General features: G+C 44.9%; 1 protein-coding gene across 2 annotated transcripts in view; it reads left to right on the forward strand.

The window, feature by feature from the left end:
• The window catches only part of LOC118373793 (calsyntenin-2-like), a 516795-nt gene that overhangs the window by 257745 nt on the left and 234531 nt on the right, over positions 1-24519 (forward strand). The window contains exon 1 of one of the 2 annotated variants that reach the window (XM_052511644.1): positions 3670-3779. The exons of the other annotated variant lie outside the window; for it this stretch is intronic. Coding sequence (XP_052367604.1) covers positions 3719-3779 — 61 coding nt within the window. The 5' untranslated portion in view covers positions 3670-3718. Of the gene's footprint in view, positions 1-3669; positions 3780-24519 lie in introns of those variants that run through there. 2 annotated transcript variants of the gene reach the window in all.

The raw sequence follows: 24519 nt of genomic DNA on the forward strand, positions 1-24519 counted from the left end.
CTCTGGTGGCGCCAGAGCGCCCTGCCTACTGCCTCGCTACCCAGGGGAACCAACCCGGCAAACGCCGCCCGAACAAGGAGAGGGACCGACTTCGGCGGAAGTCGTGACATACTTCAATCAAAAAAATCTCGAAATCTCACCGTTTGTTTGACTGTATGAGGGAGCAAGGCAAGCCACGCCGCTCTACCAAAGATAGAAAGTAGCCTAGGTCAGGTTTGATCACTAGTTTCTCCTTTCATCTGTGTCGCTGTGCTTTACGGTGCTAGTCTAAAAGTGATGCGCTAGTATATATGGGCTGCTTAATTTGCCATAAATACTGTAAATCAAACATCCGCACAGATTTCAGATTTCAAAATCTTTCTTCTTCAGCCACCAGTTCACCACCCTCAACACAGGAAGAGATATACTCCTGGTCCAAGTCCATCCACAGGAAGTGCATGGCTAAGCAGAGGAAGTTGACTTTTCTGACTGAAAGCTAATGAGAGATTTTTCTTAATAAATAAGGCTTATTTATTTTACATCTTGATTCAAAATGCGTTGAAATACTGCCCATCTCTGGGTGGAGATATACTTTTGTGAAAATGTCAGTTGATTCTTCTTTCATCTAATGAAAAAGGACTTTGATTCGACGTAGCGACTACTCTGTAGGCACACTTAGTGAGTTCATCTGGTTCTGCCAATTTATGGTCTCTAATCTAAAGCATACTCCACTTCCCTCCACGTTAGACAGCACAGACAACTTTACATTTGGAAGTCTGCCAACACAGCTAACGACACATAAAAGGTCAAATGAATAACAAAGGTAGAATAAAAAATAAAGTGATGATAAAAGATTTTAAGGTGAAGGGAGAGTTTTTATGTTTTACTCAACTCGGAATTAAATACAAAAAATAACAGGTTCCAAACCCCTAGTAAGTGAAAGTAGCCGAAGTGGTTTGTCATTTGGTTGAGTCTGTAAGACCTTGAACTAAAGCATTAAGATAAAAGCAATACCACACACTGGAGTGTACATCGAGTGCTTGTCTGATTGATGCCATAAGCCTATATGAGTCATTCAGTAGGAGGAAGTGCTCTACTGTGGACTAATGTGCTTCTTGGAAATGCTACAGTAACTAACGGTTTACTGAAATTATGCCAGATATGATGAGTGTCCCTGAGTACTGTACTTCTTACCAGTCTATTGCAGCGTATGGGTCAGTCCATATAGATGCAAATTATTTAGAATGTTACAGAACATATGGAGAGTATTAAGACTCCTTGACTTTTTCCATATTTTCTAACATTACAGCCTTATTCTAAAACGTATTAAATAAATACAAATCCTCATCAATCTACACAGAATACCCCATAATTACAAAAGTGAAAATAAGATTTTCAAATGTTTTCAAATGTATAAAAAAATAGAAATACCTTCTTTACATAGGTATTTAGACATTTAGCTATGAGACTCTAAATTGAGCTCATGCTGTTTCCATTGATCATCCTTGAGATGTTTCTACAACTTGATTAGAATCCAGCGGTGGTAAATTCAATTGATTGGACATGATTTGGAAAGGCACAAACCTGTCTATATAAGTTCCCACAGTTGGCAGTGCATGTCAGAGCAAAAATTGAGCAATGGGGTCGAAGGAATTGGCCGTAGAGCTCAGAGACAGGATTGTGTCTTGGCACAGATCTGGGGAATGGTACCAAAAACATTCTGCAGCATCGAATGTCCCCAAGAACCCAGTGGCCTTCATAATTCTTAGATGGAAGAAATTTGGAAGCACCAAGACTCTTCCTAGAGCTATCCTCCCGGCCAAACTGAGCAATCAGGGGGGGAAGGGCCTTGGTCTGCGAGGTGAACAAGATCCCGATGGTCACCCTGACAGAGCTTCAGAGTTCCTCTGTGTAAATGGGTGAACCTTCCAGAAGGACAACCATCTCTGCAGCACTCCACCAATCAGGCCTTTATGGTAGAGTGGCCAGACAGAAGCCACTCCTCAGTAAAAGACACACGACAGCCTGCTGGGAGTTTGCCAAAAGGCACCTAAAGAAACCAAGATTGAACTCTTTGGCCTGAATGCCAAGTATCACGTCTGGAATAAACCTGGCACTATCCCTACGGTGAAGCATGGTGGTGGCAGCATCATACTGTGGGGATGTTTTTTTTGTGGCAGGGACTGGGAGACTAGTCAGGATCGAGGGAAAGATGAACGAAACAAAGTACAGAGAGATCCTTGATGAAAACCTGTTCCAGAGCGCTCAGGACCTCAGACTGGGGCGACAGTTCAACTTTCAACAGGACAATGACCCTAAGCAAACAGTCAAGACGATGCAGGAGTGGCTTCGGGACAAGTCCCCGAATGTCCTTGAGTGGCCAAGCCAGAGACAAATAGAACCTCTCTGGAGAGACCTGAAAATAGCTGTGCAGCGACGCCTCACAACCAACCTGAGAGAAGAATTGGACAAGCTCCACAAATACAGGTGTGTGAAGCTTGTAGTGTTATACCCAACAACACTTGAGTCTGTAATCATTGCTTCAACAAAGTACTGAGTAAAGGTTCTGAATAGTTATGTAAATGTCATATTTCCGGGGTTTTTTAATGTGAAAAAAAATTGAATACCTGTTTTTGCATTGTCGTTATGGGGTGTTGTGATGTCGTTATGGGATGTTGTTATGGGGTGTTGTGACGTCGTTATGGGGTGTTGTGATGTCGTTATGGGGTGTTGTGTGTAGATGGATGAGGGGGAAAAACGATGTAATCCATTTTAGAATAAAGCTGTAACAATAAAATGTGGAAAAGGTCAAGTGTTCTAAATTCTTTACGAATGCACTGTATATGTTACAATGCTTCAGAGATAGGCAGCAATTATGTCTTAGTGGAGGATATCGTGTGTCTGTGACTTTGTTTCTTTATATTTATTATACAGGCCCTCAAGGATTTCAGTTTATACAGATATAATTTGATCACCCTGTTGCAGGAAATGTAAAAGTTTATTCTGAAGTTTATTATTTCCTCTTACAATTACGGACTTGAGATTTCCTTACAATACATGTTTCAACCCTTACAAAAATGTCCATTATTTATAATCCACATAATAATTCACATTTCCTGTTGAGGCAGGATTAATTTCCTGCTGTAGCAAATAGGCTCAAATTAAGATCCTACATCCTCCTGTAAGTCACAACTGTCACGGTTCCCTCTCCTGAGAAAAACACATAGAGAGAAATCAGCCACCCAGTCTATTCACTCTGACTTCTGATAGTTTGTTATTCCACTCTTATTCTCCACTTCCCTGTTATCTGCAACACTTTCTTCCTCCAGACCCCTCCAGTGCTTGAGTTTCACAGAAACTTGTATCTCTCTCTCTATCTCGACAACTCAGGGTGCTTCAGGCTAGCTTGGTCTCATTTCCACCCCGCTCAGTCCTTCAAGCTAGGCAGGAAACACTGAGAGCCACACTTCAATGCAATCTCCTCTCGCATATTTCCCATCCATTACTGCGCTGTGAGAAGAAATGGGAGAGGCCTTGCTTTTAACTTCCACCCATCACATAACAAGGGCAACAGATGGAGGCTCCTTTTAAATTCGAAATTCAAGCACAGTTCACATCGACAGAGCATGCACAAACTCTCTCAAATACACACATGGTGTGCATGCCTCCGAAGTCTGACTCCATCTGCCTCTCCTGCGGCGACTGCATTGTTTTGGGTCGGCCTCTGGGATAAGATCCAATGTCCAGGGTGGGGTATGAAAAAGGGATCCTCTTCAGACTTATTCCTGGTCATAATGATGGTAAGTTGACGTTGCTTTTATATCCAATAGTTCTTCCGGGGTCTATGTAATAACACTTGAGATTTTCTGGGCTAACAATGGTGCAGTTCATGTATCCAGCCCAGCCTTGACTATAACTTGAATATGACTAGTTCTACATAATTAGGGCCTGGAGGTTTTCCTTACCAAGTAACCTGATCAGGAAAAACAACTTTCTTGATACACAATCTGCAATGAAATCTTTCATATATATTTCAAATATCATATCAGCTTCAACTGTCTGCACTTCCACTTATAAGTGGAATGAAATAAGGGGGAGAAACTCACAGATCTACGCCAGGATCTCCCCTCTGGGATGTGTGTGGAGCATACTATATGAGTGCCACTTCTAATTCATTAGCTCAGCTATCTATCTCTGCTCAGGTTTTTTCTTTCTCATGTTATTACAGCTAATATAATTTCCACATGTACCCTAGCATGTAAATCAAAGACCAGACGAACTGTCAACCCTGGAGAGTAGAGAGAGAGGGGAAAGAGGGAGATGGTGGGAGTAAGGTAGGAGATAGAGATGGGAAACAGGGAGATGATGGGATGAAAGGTAATAGATAGAGAGGGATATGGTGGGAGAAAGGTAGGAGATAGAGAAGGGAAAGAGGGAGATGGTGGGTGAAAGGTAGGAGATAAATGGGGAGATGGTAGGAGAAAGGTAAGAGATAAATGGGGAGATGGTAGGAGAAAGGTAGGCGATAGAGAGGGGAAAGAGGGAGATGGTGGGAGAAAGGTAGGAGATAGAGGAGAGATGGAGATTGTAGGAGAAGGGTAGGAGATAGAGGAGAGATGGAGATGGTAGGAGAGGGGTAGGAGATAAAGAGGGGAGAGGTGGAGATGGTAGGAGAAGGGTAGGATATAGAGAGGGGAGAGATGGAGATGGTGGGAGAAGGGTAGGAGATAGAGAGGGAGATGGTTGGAGAAAGGTAGGAGATAGAGAGGGAGATGGTGGGAGAAGGGTAGGAGATAGAGAGGGAGATGGTGGGAGAAAGGCAGAAAGGCAGAAATATGGAATACGGTAGTGGTGATAGATTGCTATGTGCTACAACAGTGATATCGGTGACATGTAGACAAGATAGACTTAATGAAAACATGATGTTTACGCTCTTTTACATTCAAATTAAGTCTTCAAGCCTTCCCTCGGTCCCTGGTGCTGTGTGTGTGTGTGTGTGTGTGTGTGTGTGTGTGTGTGTGTGTGTGTGTGTGTGTGTGTGTGTGTGTGTGTGTGTGTGTGTGTGTGTGTGTGTGTGTGTGTGTGTGTGTGTGTGTGTGCCTGCATATGCCTGTTTGTTCATGCACACACACTGAATCACTGGTCATGTCACAACAGGATGAATCTGAATCACTGGGAATGTTACAACAGCATGACTCTGAATCACTGGGAATGTCACAACAGGATGAATCTGAATCACTGGGAATGTCACAACAGGATGAATCTGAATCACTGGGAATGTTACAACAGGGTGACTCTGAATCACGGGGCATGTCACAACAGAATTAATCTGAATCACTGGGAATGTCACAACAGGATGAATCTGAATCACTGGGAATGTCACAACAGGATGAATCTGAATCACTGGGAATGTTACAACAGCATCACTCTGAATCACTAGGAATGTCACAACAGGATGAATCTGAATCACTGGGAATGTCACAACAGGATGAATCTGAATCACTGGGAATGTCATAACAGGATGACTCTGAATCACTGGGCATGTCATAACAGGATGACTGTGAATCACTGGTTATGTCACAACAGGATGACTCTGAATCATGGGGCATGTCACAACAGCATGACTCTGAATCACTGGGAATATCACAACAGGATGAATCTGAATCACTGGTTATGTCACAACAGGATGACTCTGAATCACGGGGCATGTCACAACAGCATGACTCTGAATCACTGGGAATGTCACAACAGGATGAATCTGAATCACTGGGAATGTTACAACAGGGTGACTCTGAATCACGGGGCATGTCACAACAGGATGAATCTGAATCACTGGTTATGTCACAACAAAATGAATCTGAATCACTGGGCATGTCACAACAGGGTGACTCTGAATCACTGGGAATGTTACAACAGGGTGACTCTGAATCACTGGGCATGTCATAACAGGATGACTGTGAATCACTGGTTATGTCACAACAGGATGACTCTGAATCACGGGGCATGTCACAACAGGATGAATCTGAATCACTGGGAATGTCACAACAGGATGAATCTGAATCACTGGTTATGTCACAACAGAATGAATCTGAATCACTAGGCATGTCATAACAGGATGAATCTGAATCACTGGTCATGTCACAACAATATGACTGAATAACTGGACATGTCACAACAGGATGACTCTGAATCACTGGGCATGTCATAACAGGATGAATCTGAATCACTGGGCATGTCATAACAGGATGACTGTGAATCACTGGTTATGTCACAACAGGATGACTCTGAATCACTGGGAATGTCACAACAGGATGAATCTGAATCACTGGTTATGTCACAACAGGATGACTCTGAATCACTGGGCATGACTCTAAATGACCTCAGATCAGTTATGATGTGACAGTGGACCACGGCAGATGAATGAAACATGCTGTGTATTTGATGGATGAGATATGTTTAGGTAAACAATAATCACACATATGTTAGAGGGATGGGAAAATGCTATTAAGAATGGTGATATATGGTGAAGTGTGATTATTTATCTAGCTTTGATTTTTATTTCGTTATTTCACCTTTATTTAACCATGTAGGCTAGTTGAGAACAAGTTCTCATTTGCAACTGCGACCTGGCCAAGATAAAGCATAGCAGTGTGAACAGACAACACAGAGTTACACATGCAGTAAGCAATTAACAAGTCAATAACACAGTAGAAAAAAGAGAAAAAAAGAGTCTATATACATTGTGTGCAAAAGGCATGAGGAGGTAGGTGAATAATTACAATTTTACAGATTAACACTGGAGTGATAAATGATCAGATGGTCATATACAGGTAGAGATATTGGTGTGCAAAAGGGCAGAAAAGTAAATAAATTAAAATAGTATGGGGATGAGGTAGGTAAAAATGGGTGGGCTATTTACCGATAGACTATGTACAGCTGCAGCGATCGATTAGCTGTTCAGATAGTTGATGTTTGAAGTTGGTGAGGGAGATAAAAGTCTCCAACTTCAGCGATTTTGCAATTCGTTCCAGTCACAGGCAGCAGAGAACTGGAACGAAAGGCGGCCAAATGAGGTGTTGGCTTTAGGGATGATCAGTGAGATACACCTGCTGGAGCGCGTGCTACGGGTGGGTGTTGCCATCGTGACCAGTGAACTGAGATTAGGTGGAGCCTAACCTAGCATGGACTTGTAGATGACCTGGAGCCAGTGGGTCTGGCGACGAATGTGTAGCGAGGGCCAGCCGACTAGAGCATACAGGTCGCAGTGGTGGGTGGTATAAGGTGCTTTAGTGACAAAACGGATGGCACTGTGATAAACTACACCCAGTTTGCTGAGTAGAGTGTTGGAAGCTATTTTGTAGATAACATCGCCGAAGTCGAGGATCGGTAGGATAGTCAGTTTTACTAGGGTAAGTTTGGCAGCGTGAGTGAAGGAGGCTTTGTTGCGGAATAGAAAGCCGACTCTAGATTTGATTTTCGATTGGAGATGTTTGATATGAGTCTGGAAGGAAAGTTTACAGTCTAGCCAGACACCTAGGTACTTATAGATGTCCACATATTCAAGGTCGGAACCATCCAGGGTGGTGATGCTAGTCGGGCGTGCGGGTGCAGGCAGCGAACGGTTGAAAAGCATGCATTTGGTTTTACTAGCGTTTAAGAGCAGTTGGAGGCCACGGAAGGAGTGTTGTATGGCATTGAAGCTTTTTTATTTATTTTTATTTTATTTCACCTTTATTTAACCAGGTAGGCAAGTTGAGAACAAGTTCTCATTTACAATTGCGACCTGGCCAAGATAAAGCAAAGCAGTTCGACAGATACAACGACAGATACAACGACACAGTCAATAATACAGTATAAACAAGTCTATATACAATGTGAGCAAATTAGGTGAGAAGGGAGGTAAAGGCAAAAAAGGCAATGGTGGCAAAGTAAATACAATATAGCAAGTAAAACACTGGAATGGTAGTTTTGCAATGGAAGAATGTGCAAAGTAGAAATAAAAATAATGGGGTGCAAAGGAGCAAAATAAATAAATTAATGAAATACAGTTGGGAAAGAGGTAGTTGTTTGGGCTAAATTATAGGTGGGCTATGTACAGGTGCAGTAATCTGTAAGATGCTCTGACAGTTGGTGCTTAAAGCTAGTGAGGGAGATAAGTGTTTCCAGTTTCAGAGATTTTTGTAGTTCGTTCCAGTCATTGGCAGCAGAGAACTGGAAGGAGAGGCGGCCAAAGAAAGAATTGGTTTTGGGGGTGACTAGAGAGATATACCTGCTGGAGCGTGTGCTACAGGTGGGAGATGCTATGGTGACCAGCGAGCTGAGATAAGGGGGGACTTTACCTAGCAGGGTCTTGTAGATGACATGGAGCCAGTGGGTTTGGCGACGAGTATGAAGCGAGGGCCAGCCAACGAGAGCGTACAGGTGGCAATGGTGGGTAGTATATGGGGCTTTGGTGACAAAATGGATTGCACTGTGATAGACTGCATCCAATTTGTTGAGTAGGGTATTGGAGGCTATTTTGTAAATGACATCGCCAAAGTCGAGGATTGGTAGGATGGTCAGTTTGACAAGGGTATGTTTGGCAACATGAGTGAAGGATGCTTTGTTGCGAAATAGGAAGCCAATTCTAGATTTAACTTTGGATTGGAGATGTTTGATATGGGTCTGGAAGGAGAGTTTACAGTCTAACCAGACACCTAAGTATTTGTAGTTGTCCACGTATTCTAAGTCAGAGCCGTCCAGAGTAGTGATGTTGGACAGGCGGGTAGGTGCAGGTAGCGATCGGTTGAAGAGCATGCATTTAGTTTTACTTGTATTTAAGAGCAATTGGAGGCCACGGAAGGAGAGTTGTATGTCATTGAAGCTTGCCTGGAGGGTTGTTAACACAGTGTCCAAAGAAGGGCCGGAAGTATACAGAATGGTGTCGTCTGCGTAGAGGTGGATCAGGGACTCACCAGCAGCAAGAGCGACCTCATTAATGTATACAGAGAAGAGAGTCGGTCCAAGAATTGAACCCTGTGGCACCCCCATAGAGACTGCCAGAGGTCCGGACAGCAGACCCTCCGATTTGACACACTGAACTCTATCAGAGAAGTAGTTGGTGAACCAGGCGAGGCAATCATTTGAGAAACCAAGGCTGTCGAGTCTGCCGATGAGGATGTGGTGGTTGACAGAGTCGAAAGCCTTGGCCAGATCAATGAATACGGCTGCACAGTAATGTTTCTTATCGATGGCGGTTAAGATATCGTTTAGGACCTTGAGCGTGGCTGAGGTGCACCCATGACCAGCTCTGAAACCAGATTGCATAGCAGAGAAGGTATGGTGAGATTCGAAATGGTCGGTAATCTGTTTGTTGACTTGGCTTTCGAAGACCTTAGAAAGGCATGGTAGGATAGATATAGGTCTGTAGCAGTTTGGGTCAAGAGTGTCCCCCCCTTTGAGGAGGGGGATGACCGCAGCTGCTTTCCAATCTTTGGGAATCTCAGACGACACGAAAGAGAGGTTGAACAGGCTAGTAATAGGGGTGGCAACAATTTCGGCAGATAATTTTAGAAAGAAAGGGTCCAGATTGTCTAGCCCGGCTGATTTGTAGGGGTCCATATTTTTCAGCTCTTTCGGAACATCAGCTGAATGGATTTGGGAGAAGGAGAAATGGGGAAGGCTTGGGCGAGTTGCTGTTGGGGGTGCAGTGCTGTTGACCGGGGTAGGAGTAGCCAGGTGGAAAGCATGGCCAGCCGTAGAAAAATGCTTATTGAAATGCTCAATTATGGTGGATTTATCAGTGGTGACAGTGTTTCCTATCTTGAGTGCAGTGGGCAGCTGGGAGGAGGTGTTCTTATTCTCCATGGACTTTACAGTGTCCCAGAACTTTTTTGAGTTAGTGTTGCAGGAAGCAAATTTCTGCTTGAAAAAGTTAGCCTTGGCTTCTCTAACTGCCTGTGTATAACGGTTTCTAGCTTCCCTGAACAGCTGCATATCACGGGGGCTGTTCGATGCTAATGCAGAACGCCATAGAGACTGCCAGAGGACCGGACAGCATGCCCTCCGATTTGACACACTGAACTCTGTCTGCAAAGTAGTTGGTGAACCAGGCAAGGCAGTCATCAGAAAAACCGAGGCTACTGAATCTGCCGATAAGAATGTGGTGATGGTAATGTAGCTATGCTCATTGTAAGGGTTTTAGATAAAAGGTCCATGGCATTAGTCTCAATTGATGGAATATTAAGTTAAAGATTAAGTTAAACACTGTAGACCTTTTACCAGCACAGAAATATAATGAAAATGCGCTGGAAATGTGTTTCTTGCATATCCTGACTCCCCCTGTGATACCCACAGGGGGTGGGGTCACAGCCAGGGTCACCGTTGTCAAGTACTCCTGGAGCAGGTGCTCAAGAGCACAGCACAAGGGCACAGCAACAGATTTTTTCACCTTGTCAGCATCAGGATTCAAACCAGAGACCATTCGGTTACTGACCCAATGCTCTAACCTCAAGGCTGCCTGCAGCCCTTAGACACCAAATACTTGACACCAGAGAGAGAGAAAACATGTCTGGGGCAGATGAGGAGGCTGTATGGGACTTAATATCCCTCACAGATGAGGATTGTGTATGGGACTTAACATCCTTCACAGAGAGCATGGTGTATGGGACTTAACATCCTTCACAGAGAGCATGGTGTATGGGACTTAACATCCTTCACAGAGAGGATGGTGTATGGCACTTAACATCCTTCACAGATGAGGATGGTGTATGGGACTTAACATATTTCACAGATGAGGACGGTGTATGGGACTTAACATCCTTCACAGAAGAGGATGGTGTATGGGACTTAACATCCTTCACAGATGAGGATGGTGTATGGGACTTAACATCCTTCACAGAAGCAGCACTAAACTAAGGAGAGCGTACCTTAGTTAAACTCAGTGCCGTTAACATTTAAACGTAGCTAATGACTGTCAGAGAGAGACAGAGTCCAGAGGGAAAGGGCCTGGTAGATTCAGGAGATTCAGACTGAGAGACAAAGTTATGGAGGAGAGGGTGAGGGAGAGAAGGAAAGTAGTGGAGAGACAGAGAGGTAGAGGTAGAGATACAGACAGTGAGAGAGCAGTGTAGGCCACTGAGGGGAGAACGGCTCATAATAATGTCTGGAATGGAGAAAATTGAATGTTTGATGTGATACCATTCCACCCATTCCGCTCCAGCTCTTACTCCCCAATTAAGATGCCATCAATCTCCTGTGTGAGAGTGAGAGACTTACCTTTTTGATTTTGATGTATCCTCTTACCTCTATCCCTTCCCCCTTTCCCTCTCCCCCTCTCCCTTTTTTCCCTGTCTGTCTCTGGGCAGAGGGCTAAAGCAGCGACTGACTCGTCTGAAGGTGTTTGTAGCTAGAAGGATTGAGGGCAGACCCTGAGTGCCTGCAGCCTGGCATGGTGTGTCTGAAAAGATGTGTGTGGAATGAGCTGTGATTCCTCCATTCATATTTAAAACCTCTCTGCCTCTCTGCCTCGGCCCTCCCTCATCACTGCTTCTGCATTGTCTCTGTTGCTGGCAGTTTTTACTTTGTAGTCCACCCCAGGCATCCAAAACGCTCTGATGAGGAATGTAATCACTCTGTAATCAGTGTGATGATAATAAGATCGATATGCAGGTGACTACAGCTCTTTAGTGCGTCACGATGTCTCATGCAGTAGTTGTGCTGTGATGAGCATATTCAACATTAAGATTCTATAAGCACTGTAATGACGCAATCTCTGTGAGAAAATGTGTTGCGTAATTCAGATGCAGCTACCGTGTGGGGTTTTCCTCTCATCTCTAAGTAATTCATGAGCCCTGAGCTTACTGAAGTTTGTATACTGAAGTTTGACTTTGTACAAAAAGTGGCCTAGTGTAATCTGGTTTACTATAAGTCTCATTTCCACCTACAACCATGGTTCTGAAAGTTCTGACATGTTTTGCCTTGAGTGAATCATCCAAATGATGAAAGGAGGATGGTAAAACAGGTAATGAAAGAAAAAATACAGACATCATATTGGTTCAGACGCCTGGACTGAAAGAGATTTATTTTTACCAAACAACAACTCCTCAACTCTGAATTGCTCCAAATTAACAGACAATGGACTGCCTTTGTCGTAAGTAACAGCATTGTTTTCATTGACTTGGACCTAATTCTGGGTCAGTGGAAACACAGACGGTCACGCTGTTATTGATGTGACCCTTTTATGTGGCCAGGGCCACTGTTGTCATAAAACGACCCTTCCCATTGATGTAAGCCGAGACAGGTCGGTCCTCGGGCTGATGTCACTCTGTGAAATGCTGGCACACTCTAGGCTAAAACGCCTGTCATAAAAAGCCTCAAATGACACTTGGATGACATGGGGCCATTTAGCGATATTGAGGTTCTGTCGGAGAGTGCCAGAGGGACATTAACACATGAGGGCGGATTGTACTCACTCAAAAGGGGCCTTGTACCGAGGTTTGGTCTTTAAAGAGCCTGATGGAAAAAAATGGTCCTATCTCCAGACTATTGTAGCTCCTCATCTCGCCCTGCAGAAAGACGTCCTAACTCCAGACTAGCTTCCCATCTCACCCTGTAGAAAGAGGTCCTAACTCCAGACTAGCTTCCCCTCTCACCCTGTAGAAAGACGTCCTATCTCTAGACTAGCTTCCCATCTCACCCTGTAGAAAGAGGTCCTAACTCCAGACTAGCTTCCCATCTCACCCTGTAGAAAGAGGTGCTATCTCTAGACAAGCTTCCCATCTCGTCCTGCAAAAATAGGTCCTTTCTCTAGACTAGCTTCCCATCTTGCCCTGCAGAAAGAGGTCCTATCTCCAGACTAGCTCCTCATCTTGCCCTGTAGGAAGAGGTCCTATCTCTAGACTAGCTTCCCATCCCGGCCTGCAGATAGAGGTCCTATCTCCAGACTAGCTCCTCATCTTTACCTGTAGAAAGAGGTCTTATCTCTAGACTAACTTCCCATCCCGGCATGCAGATAGAGATCCTATCTCCAGACTAGCCCCTCATATTGACCTGTAGAAAGAGGTCTTATCTCTAGACTAGCTTCCCACCCCGGCATGCAGATAGAGGTCCCATCTCCAGACTAGTTTCCCATTTCACCCTGCAGAAAGCAGAATAATTTATAGGAAGGTGCCCACCTTGCTAAGTAATCATCAAGTGTCTGAGTGTTTTATCTGCTGTCTTTAATCACAGTCTTCTCACCACTTCTGGGCTCTGTTCCCCAAATAAAATGAACCTCTCGTTTTCAGGAGTCATCTTGCGATTGCCCAGAGTTGATTTTCTTGTCGCCTTCGCTTGTCAATTTTTTTATTTTGGTTTGTAAAACTGAATGCATTGGCAATGCATTACAGTATAACTCTACCCCAGTGGGCAAGAACTTGTACCCCAGTATCTTAGGTTGGTCTCTTCCAATGTCCTTTCAATTGACCCTTGGGATCATCGGAGTACATATTTAGTCCTGGCTAGAAATATGGGGAGTGCATGTGCTTTGCATTATTGACAGGCAGGGATGAGAGACTGTAACTGCAACATGAAATATGTGTCAGGCACAGGACTTCATCCTGCCCATCAGCATTATGGGAGTTTTTTACAGTGTCACAATGGGTACGTCTGTGTTGTATTTATCCTGTCCTCTGCATGTTCATCTCTACGCTGCTGGTTCATCCCTGTCATTATCCCCTTGCCTGATTCCCTCTCACATCCTGACAGTTACAAGTGGACTAAAGAATAACTGAAAGGGCTAGTGCTTCACCGCACCGCGTAGTCTTTCACTGGAGCTGTCATATTTCATTCAAATGAAAGGCAGGGACAGGGAAGTACAAAGAGCAGAAGGGGAGAAAATGGAAAGAGATGGCAAGAAAAAGAAGAGAGAAGATGAGTGGTTTGGGCATTTATCATCTGCTGTTTGAAACACGGGAAGCAGTGATGAGTTGGCATTATAAAAGAGACACAGGAAGTGATGAATGTGTCCAACAGGAAGTGATAAATGTGTCCAGTGTGTAAACTTTAATGGTTGAGCCTTGGCCTGGAGCGATCTGCTGATATTTAGTTAACTGTAATGTGATCAATCAGAGAGTAAAGGAAGGTACTGTACTAGTGGGGCTCAACGCCAAACAGACAGGTACTACAACTCATTAGACAGGAGAGGCCTCAAAGGAAAATCAACAATCAACAAATGAGCCGTGGATGTTTTTCGCTGGATGGGGCTGGTTTCGGTGTGTCAGCATCAGTTGTTTTAAGGAACAAATACATCCTTGTGCATCCTCAGAGGTGAAACTGTTTTATACCAATGTGTTGATGTTAGCATTTCGGTGTGGATGTTTTAAGCTAAGCCTGCTGTATTGATTTGTGTATTTGTTTTCGTACACCCCGTAAAGACATAGCAAAGAAAAAATGGGATTTGTGAATGATACAATGTCACACAAATTAGTTTTGCATGCAATGAGCTGCTGTCGTAGCCAGACTAAGACCCAATCCTAACATCTAACCCAGTCACTAGTAGCTCCTGTGGTAGCCAGAATAAGACCCAATCCTAATATCTAAACCCAGTCACTAGTAGCTCCTGTGGTAGCCAGAATAAGACCCAATCCTAACATCTAAACCCAGTCACTAGTAGCTCCTGTGGTAGCCAGAATAAGACCCAATCCTAACATCTAAACCCAGTCACTAGTAGCTCCTGTGGTAGCCAGAATAAGACCCAATCCTAACATCTAAACCCAGTCACTAGTAGCTCCTGTGGTAGCCAGAATAAGACCCAATCCTAACATCTAAACCCAGTCACTAGTAGCTCCTGTGGTAGCCAGAATAAGACCCAATCCTAACATCTAAACCCAGTCACTAGTCGCTCCTGTGGTAGCCAGAATAAGACCCAATCCTAACATCTAAACCCAGTCACTAGTAGTTCCTGTGGTATCCAGAATAAGACCCAATCCTAACATCTAAACCCAGTCACTAGTAGCTCCTGTGGTAGCCAGAATAAGACCCAATCCTAACATCTAAACCCAGTCACTAGTAGCTCCTGTGGTAGCCAGAATAAGACCCAATGATAACATATAAACCCAATCACTCACTTGTGCTTCTAGTTCTGGCAGTGCAGTAATATCTAACAGTAATCTAACAATTCAACAACTACCTAATGCACACAAATCTAAGAAAATGGATGGAATAACAATATATACAAATAAATATACTGTATGGATGAGCGATGACCGACCGGCATAGGCAATACATAGTATAAAATACAGTATATACATATGGGATAAGTAATGCAAGATATGTAAACATTATTACAGTGGCATTATTCAATAGTGATCCATTTATTAAAGTGGCCAATCATCTCAAGTCTGTATATAGGCAGCAGCCTCTCTGTGTTAGGGATGGCTATTTAACAGTCTGATGGCCTTGAGATAGAAGCTGTTTCAGGTTCTCTGTCCCAGCTTTGATGCACCTGTACTGACCTGGCCTTCTGGATGGTAGCGGGGTGAAAAGGCAGTGGCTCGGGTGGTTGTTGTCCTTGATGATCTTTTTGGCCTTCCGGTGACATCGGTTGCTGTAGGTACCCTGGAGGGCAGGTAGTTTGACCCCGGTGATGCATTGTGCAGACCGCACCACCCTCTCAATTGTGCATCTGTAAAAGGTTGTGAAGGTTTTCGGTGACAAGCCAAATTTCTTCAGCCTCCTGAGGTTGTTGCGTATCTTCACCACACTGTCTGTGTGGGTAGACCACTTCCGTTTGACTGTGATGTGTACTCTGAGGAACTTAACATTTTCCACCTTCTCCACTGCTGTCCCGTCAATGTGGATAGTGGGGTGTCCACGATCATCTCCTTTGTTTTGTTGTGGTTGAGTGAGAGGTTATGTTCCTGAAACCACACTCCGAGTGCCCTCAACTTCTCCCTGTAAGCTGCCTCGTCATTGTTGGTAATCAAGCCCACTGCCGTTGTGTCGTCCGCAAGCTTCATGATTGAGTTGGAGTTGTGCATGCCACTCAGTCATGGGTGAACATGGAGCACAGGCGGGGGCTGAGAATGCACCCTTGTGGGATCAGCAAAGTGGGGATGTTGTTTCCTACCTTCACCACCTGGAGGCGGCCCGTCAGGAAGTCCAGGACCCAATTACACAGGATGGGGTTGAGACCCAGGGCCATAAGCTTAATGATGAAATTGGAGGGTACTATGGTGTTGAATGCTGAGCTGTAGTCAATGAACAGCATTCTTACATAGGTATTCCTCTTGTCCAGATTAGAGATCGACCGATTAATCGGAATGGCCGATTAATTACGGCCGATTTCAAGTTTTCATAACAATCGGAAATCGTTCATTTTGGACGACGATTTTGCCGATTTATTCTTTTTTTTAGACCTTTATTTAACTAGGCAAGTCAGTTAAGAACACATTCTTATTTCCAATGACGGCCTAGGAACAGTAGGTTAACGGCCTCGTTCAGGGGAAGAACAACAGATTTTACCTCAGGGATTCAATCTTGCAACCTTACGGTTAACTAGTCCAACGCTCTAACCACCTGCCTCACGAGGAGCCCGCCTGTTACGCGAATGCAGCAAGAAGCCACGGTATGTTGCTAGCTAGCATTAAACTTATCTTATAAAAAACAATCAATCAACAATCAATCAATCAATACTAATCACTAGTTATAACACATGGTTGATGATATTACTAGTTTTTCTAGCGTGTCCTGCGTTACGTATAATCGATGCAGTGCGAAAAAGGACTGTCGTTGCTCCAACGTGTACCTAACCATAAACATCAATGTGTTTCTTCAAATCAATACGCAGAACTATATATTTTAAGCCTGCATTTTTAGCCAAAAGAAATACAGGTTGGCAGGCAATGTTAACCAGGTGAAATTGTGTCACTTCTCTTGCGTTCATTGCACGCAGAGTCAGGGTATATGCAACAGTTTGGGCCGCCTGGCTCATTGCGAACTAATTTGACAGAATTTTGCCAGTAATTATGCCAGTAATGCCAGTAATTATGACATAACATTGAAGGTTGTGCAATGTAACAGGAATATTTAGACTTAGGGATGCCACCTGTTAGATAAAAATATGGAACGGTTCCGTATTTCACTGAAAGAATAAACGTCTTGTTTTCGAGATGATAGTTTCCGGATTCGACCATATTAATGACCTAAGGCTCATATTTCTGTGTGTTATGTTATAATTAAGTCTATAATTTGATAGAGCAGTCTGACTGAGCGATGGTGGGCACCAGCAGGCTCGTAAGCATTCATTCAAACAGCACATTCGTGCGTTTGCCAGCAGCTACTGCGCTGTTTATGACTTCAAGCCTATCAACTCCCGAGATTAGGCTGGTGTAACCGATGTTAAATGGCTAGCTAGTTAGCGAGGTGAGCGCTAATAGCGTTTCAAATGTCACTCGCTCTGAGACTTGGAGCAGTTGTTCCCCTTTGTTCTGCATAGGTAACGCTGCTTCGAGGGTGGCTGTTGTCAATGTGTTCCTGGTTCGAGCCCAGGTAGGGGCGAGGAGAGGTACGGAAGCAATACTGTTACACACTGGTAATAGTAAAGTGCCTATAAGAACATTCAATCGTCAAAGGTATATGAAATACAAATGGTAGAGAGAGAAATAGTCCTGTAATTCCTATAATAACTACAACCTAAAACTTCTTACCTGGGAATATTGAAGACTCATGTTGAAAGGAACAACCAGCTTTCATATGTTCTCATGTTCTGAGCAGGGAACTTAAATGTTAGCTTTCTTACATGGCACATATTGCACTTTTACTTTCTTCTCCAAAACTTAGTTTTTGCATTATTTAAACCAAATTGAACATGTTTCATTATTTATTTGAGGCTACATTTATTTTATTCATGTATTATATTAAGTAAAAATTGTGTTCATTCAGTATTGTTGTAATTGTCATTACTACAAATATATATTTTTTTAATCGTCCAATTAATCGGTTTTGGCTTTTTTTGGTCTTCCAATAATCGGTATCGGCGTTGAAAAATCATAATCGGTCGACCTCTAGTCCAGATGGGATAGGGCAGTGTGATGGCAATTGCATCGTCTGTGGACCTATTGGTGCGGTATGCAAATTGAAGTGGGTCTAGGATGGCAGGTATGGTGGAGGTGATATGATCCTTGACTAGTCTCTCAAAGCTCTTCATAATGACAGAAGTGAGTGCTATGGGGCGATAGTCATTTAGCTCAGTTACCTTAGTTCAGGTACAGAAACAATGGTGGCCATGTTGAAGAATGTTTGGACAGCAGACTGGGATGGGGAGAGATTGAGTAGGTCTGTGAACACACCAGCCAGCTGGTTTGCACATGCTCTGAGGACGCGGCTAGGGATGCCGGCTGAGCCGGCAGCTTTGCGAAGGTTAACACATTTAAATGTCTTACTCACGTTGGCCACGGAGAAGGAGATGGAGGGCCCACAGTCCTTGGTAGCGGGCCGCTTCAGTGGCACTGTATTATCCTCAAAGCGGGTAAAGAAGATGTTTAGTTTCTCTGGAAGCAAGATGTAGGTGTCCGTGACGTTTGCTGGTTTTCTTTTTGTAGCCCCTGCCACATACGTCTTGTGTCTGAGCCATTGAATTGCGACTCCACTTTGTCCCTATACCGATGTTTCGCTTATTTGTTGTTATTTGTTGTTGTGGTCCTTCTGTAGCTCAGTTGGTAGAGCATGGCGCTTGTAACGCCAGGGTAGTGGGTTCGATTCCCGGGACCACCCATACGTAGAATGTATGCACACATGACTGTAAGTCGCTTTGGATAAAAGCGTCTGCTAAATGGCATATATTATTATTATTATTATTTGATTGCCTTGCGGAGGGAATAACTACACTGTTATTCAGCCATATTCCCACTCATCTTTCCATCTTAAAATGCGGTGGTTCACGCTTTCAGTTTTGCATGAATGCCACCATCTATCCACGGTTTCTGGTTAGGGTAGGTTTTAATAGTCACAGTGGGTACAACATCTCAAACACACATCCTTATGAACTCACTCATCAAATCAGCATACAACTCGTAGTTATTCTCTGAGGCTGCCTGGAACATTTCCCAGTCCCTGTGATCAAAACAATCTTGAAGCGTGGATTCCGATTGGTCAGACCAGCGTTGAATAGTTCTCGACCCAGGTACATCCTGTTTGAGTTTCTGCCTTTAGGTCATGGGGAGCAAAATGAAGTTGTGGTCAGATTTGCCAAAGGGAGGGTGGGGGAGGGCCTTGTATGCATCGCAGAACTTATAGTAGCAGTGATCCAGTGTATTGTCCACACGAGTGCTACAATCAATATGCTGATAGAATTCAGGTAGGCTTGTTCTCAAATTTGCTTTGTTAAAATCCCCAGCTACAATAAATGCAGCCTCAGGATATATGGTTTCCAGTTTGCGTAGAGTCCAGTGAAGTTCCTTGAGGGCCGCCATGGTATCGGCTTGAGGGGGGATATACACGGCTGTGACAATAACCGCCTAGAATTCTCTTGGGAGATAATATGGTCGGCATTTGATATTGAGTAATTCTAGGTCAGGTGAACAAAGGACTTGAGTTCCTGTATGTTGTTATGATTACACCATGAGTCGTTAATCATGAGGCAAGTTTATTTCTGTAGACGCGCCGCATAAAGAATCACGGGGGCTGTACCGTCTCCAACAACATATCCCGAGAGAGCCATGTTTCCGTGAAATAGAGTATGTTACTGTCCCTGATGTTTTTCTGGAAGGCAACCCTTGCCCTAATTTCGTCTACCTTGTTATCTAGAGACTGGACATTGGCGAGTAATATACTCGGAAGCGGAGGGTGGTGTGCATGCCTCCGAATTCTGACCAAGAGGCCATTCCATCTACCTCTTCTGCAGCGACGTTGTTTTGTGTCGGCCTCTGGGATCAGATCAAATGCCCTTAGTGGTGGTGCGAACAAAGGATCCGCTTCGGAAAAGTCTCATTCCTTAAAAAAAGCTAAATACTGCATAGTTTCCTAAGGACTAGAAGCGAGGTGACCCTCTCTGTCTGCACCATCTTGCTATTGAGCCAGACTAAGACCCAATCCTAACATCTAAAACCAATCACTAGTAGCTCTTGTGGTAGCCAAACTAAGACCCAATCAAAGCATTGAAAGTCAAGCACTAGTCATCTCACTACTGCTGAATGTAGGCTTTAGAATCCTACCCAGCTTTTCTCCATCTCTCCATCCATGACTGTCTTTAGTCATTTCTTCATTTGCCTAATGGCTAGTGGTATTTTAAGACGAGGTTGACTTGAGTTCACTTTTAGTTATCCTAAAAGCCCTTTACCCGGTCCGTCTTTGTTCTGTTTCCCCACATCATACATCCCTCAGCCTTTAGTCTCCTCTCCCTTACTCTGTTACCCTTCCTGTGCTCACACAATCCATCCCGTCGTCATCCTCTCATTTCTGTAACAGAAGCCTTGACCGTCCATTGCTTCCATTGCCTATTCTGACAGAGCTCAGCAGCCAATAAGAGGCTTGCTAAACCCTGCACGCTGCCAACCCTGGAGATGACCAACTTTTTAAACTCACTGACACTTGGATTCAACAATTTGTTCTCATCTGCTCAAGATACCGCAACTTTCTATTCTATCTTTGACTCGTGTATACATTAATGATTCATTTATAAACCCAGCAAGTATTTAGGCCTTTTTTTATGAAGTATGTCAGTGGTAACCCAAAACAACCCTTGGCATTAAAGTGGCATGTCTCTCTTTATTTTGTACCCCCCCAGAATGCTACCACTAGAATAAACTCTAGAGACAAAATCTGACCTTGCCTTGAAGAGAAATTCTACATGTTACATATGTAATTTATTCCCTTCAGGCAAGTCCGCTACCTGTATCATATGTAAATCTTACACATTTCTGTGTCTTAAAGTGCTTGTACTGTAATCCCTTTTGCACTTATATAAAAGATATTCAGAAATCATACACCACCTCTACTGTAAGACCTGGATCCCATTGTTTTAGCTGTTCACCTCCATTTCCTGTCTGACCGTCGTTGTGAACCACAGAATGAACTCCTTTCCCCTCGTTACTTATCATCTGTCACAGAGGTGCAGGAGAGACAGAGAGGTGAAAAACCTGTGATGAAAATATAGGAATTGGCTAATAAAAGTGAGCCTGATTGAATTAAGACGATAATTGGATTTGTCTAAGTGTGAGTGTAATAAAAAAAAAGTCTGATTCGCTGTGATGAAATTGCCTGATTTAGATGTAGTCGTTTGGCTTGGCGGATTTGATGTGATTGGGAGGATGGGGGATGGGGTGGGTGTTGGTTCAGTGAAATTATAAAGTCTAGGGAAATGGAACACTGGCACATGGCAAACCAGTGGTGACACATCACACCTCAGTGAGTTTCATCTTCACACTCTGTTCCACTACCTGGGCAGAATGCTCTAGGTGTTGATCTGTCACATGTATTTACAGTATGTCTGCTCTGAGGACTTCATCAAAGGGCCTGTGGTGGTGGTGTTGAAAATGCTTTTTAGGTCTCTCTCTCTCTCTCTCTCTCTCTCTCTCTCTCTCTCTCTCTCTCTCTCTCTCTCTCTCTCTCTCTCTCTCTCTCTCTCTCTCTCTCTGTTGGTCTGTGTTGTTGATAATGAAGGTGAAGATAATCAATGTGAGGGATGATCTTGGTGGTCTTTTTATTTATCTATCCAGCCATATATCCATCCAATATGCATAGGAAGTTGGTGTGTTCTAATGTGGTAGATTTGAATGTGGTTTAGTTTAGGTCCGGTGTGGCTCAGTTGGTACAGCATGGCGCTTGCAACAGCAGGGTTGTGGGATTGATTCACACGGGGGACCAGTGTAAAAGAAACAATGAAAATGTACATAGGTGTTCCTTTTGTCCAGGTGTGTAAGGGCAGTGTGGAGTGAAATAGAGAATGCATCATCTGTGGATCTGTTGGTGTGGTTTGCAAATTGGAGTGGGTCTAGGGTTTGTGGGACGATGGTGTTGATGTGAGCCATGACCAGCCTTTCAAAGAATTTCATGGCTACAGAAGTGAGTGCTAGTCCTTTAGGGAGGTTACCTTAGTGTTCTTGGGCACAGGGACTACGGTGGTCTGCTTGAAACTGTATGCTGTCGCTCGAGATAAGTGAGTTTTGTAAAATGTATGTGTCCCTACATGATTGATAACTCTCTTGCCTCATTTTAATGTGGATGGGACAGTTACGTACAATATGTTGATGTGTGTTACAGCTTATTGTGGAGATTTCCCCAGAATGCAGATGAGGGTCTAGGCTGGATGAGTACCTCTTCATGTAGGAGTTGTATAGTGTTGACTTGGAGCTCTAGGGCCTTTCTATCACTCATTCATCACACCCTGGGGCCTGGCTATCACTCCTTCATTTCACCATGGGGCCTGGCGATCACTCCTTCATCTCACCCTGGGGCCTGGCTATCTCTATTTCAACCTCACTCTGGGGCCTGGCGATCACTCCTTCATCTCACCCTGGGGCCTGGCTATCTCTATTTCAACCTCACTCTGGGGCCTGGCGATCACTCCTTCATCTCACCCTGGGGCCTGGCTATCTCTACTTCAACCTCACTCTGGGGCCTGGCGATCACTCCTTCATCTCACCCTGGGGCCTGGCTATCTCTATTTCAACCTCACTCTGGGGCCTGGCGATCACTCCTTCATCTCACCATGGGGCCTGGCTATCCCTACTTCAACCTCACTCTGGGGCCTGGTGATCACTACTTCGTATCTCACCATGGGGCCTGGCTATCACTCTTTCATCTCACCCTGGGACCTGGCTATCACTCCTCCACCTCACCCTGGGGCCTGGCTATTACTCATTCATCTCACCCTGGGGCCTGGCTATAACTCATTCATCTCACCCTAGGGCCTGGCTATCTCTACTTCAACCTCACTCTGGGGCCTGGCGATCACTCCTTCATCTCACCATGGAGCCTGGCTATCACTCTTTCATCTCACCCTGGTGCCTGGCTATCACTCTTATCTCACCCTGGGGCTTGGCTTTCGCTCCTTCATCTCACCCTGGGTCCTGGCTTATGAATCCTTCATTTCACCCTGGGGCCTGGCTATCACTCCTCCACCTCACCCTGGGGCCTGGCTATCACTCCTTCATTTCACCATGGGGCCTGGCGGTCACTCCTCCACCTCACCCTGGTGCCTGGCTATTAATCCTTCATCTCACCCTGGGGCCTGGCTATAACTCCTTCATCTCACCATGGGATTTGACTATCACACCTTCATCTCACCCTGGGGCCTGGCTATCACGCCTTCATCTCACCATGGGATTTGACTATCACACCTTCATCTCACCCTGGGGCCTGGCTATCACTCCTTCATCTCACCCTGGGGCCTGGCTATCACTCCTCCACCTCACCCTGGGGCCTGGCTATCACTCCTTCATTTCACCATGGGGCCTGGCGGTCACTCCTTCATTTCACCATGGTGCCTGGCTATCACTCCTTCATTTCACCATGGGGCCTGGCGGTCACTCCTTCATCTCACCCTAGGGCCTGGCTATCACTCCTTCATTTCACCATGGGGCCTGGCGGTCACTCCTTCATTTCACCATGGGGCCTGGCGGTCACTCCTTCATCTCACCCTAGGGCCTGGCTATCACTCCTTCATTTCACCATGGGGCCTGGCGGTCACTCCTCCACCTCACCCTAGGGCCTGGCTATCACTCCTTCATTTCACCATGGGGCCTGGCGGTCACTCCTTCATCTCACCCTAGGGCCTGGCTATCACTCTTATCTCACCATGGGGCCTGGCTATCACTCCTTCATTTCACCATGGGGCCTGGCAGTCACTCCTCCACCTCACCCTGGTGCCTGGCTATTAATCCTTCATCTCACCCTGGGGCCTGGCTATAACTCCTTCATCTCACCATGGGATTTGACTATCACACCTTCATCTCACCCTGGGGCCTGGCTATCACGCCTTCATCTCACCATGGGATTTGACTATCACACCTTCATCTCACCCTGGGGCCTGGCTATCACTCCTTCATCTCACCCTGGGGCCTGGCGGTCACTCCTTCATCTCACCTTGGGGCCTGCTATCACTCCTTCATCTCACCATGGGGCCTGGAGGTCACTCCTTCATCTCACCCCAGGGCCTGGCTATCACTCCTTCATCTCACCATGGGGCCTGGCTATCACTCCTTCATCTCACCCTGGGGCCTGTCTATAACTCCATCTCACCCTGGGACCTGGCTATAACTCCATCTCACCTTGGTGCCTGGCTAGCACACCTTCATCTCACCCTGGGGCCTGGCTATTAGTCCATCTCACCCTGGTGCCTGGCTATCACACCTTCATCTCACCCTGGGGTCTGGCTATAACTTCATCTTACCCTGGGGCCTGGCTATCACACCTTCATCTCACCCTGGGGCCTGGCTATAACTTCATCTTACCCTGGGGCCTGGCTATAACTTCATCTTACCCTGGTGCCTGGCTATCACACCTTCATCTCACCCTGGGGCCTGGCTATAACTTCATCTTACCCTGGGGCCTGGCTATAACTCCAACTCACCCTGGGGCCTG

This window comes from Oncorhynchus keta, chromosome 1 (genome assembly GCF_023373465.1).
Source record: "Oncorhynchus keta strain PuntledgeMale-10-30-2019 chromosome 1, Oket_V2, whole genome shotgun sequence".
Classification (NCBI taxonomy): domain Eukaryota; kingdom Metazoa; phylum Chordata; class Actinopteri; order Salmoniformes; family Salmonidae; genus Oncorhynchus; species Oncorhynchus keta.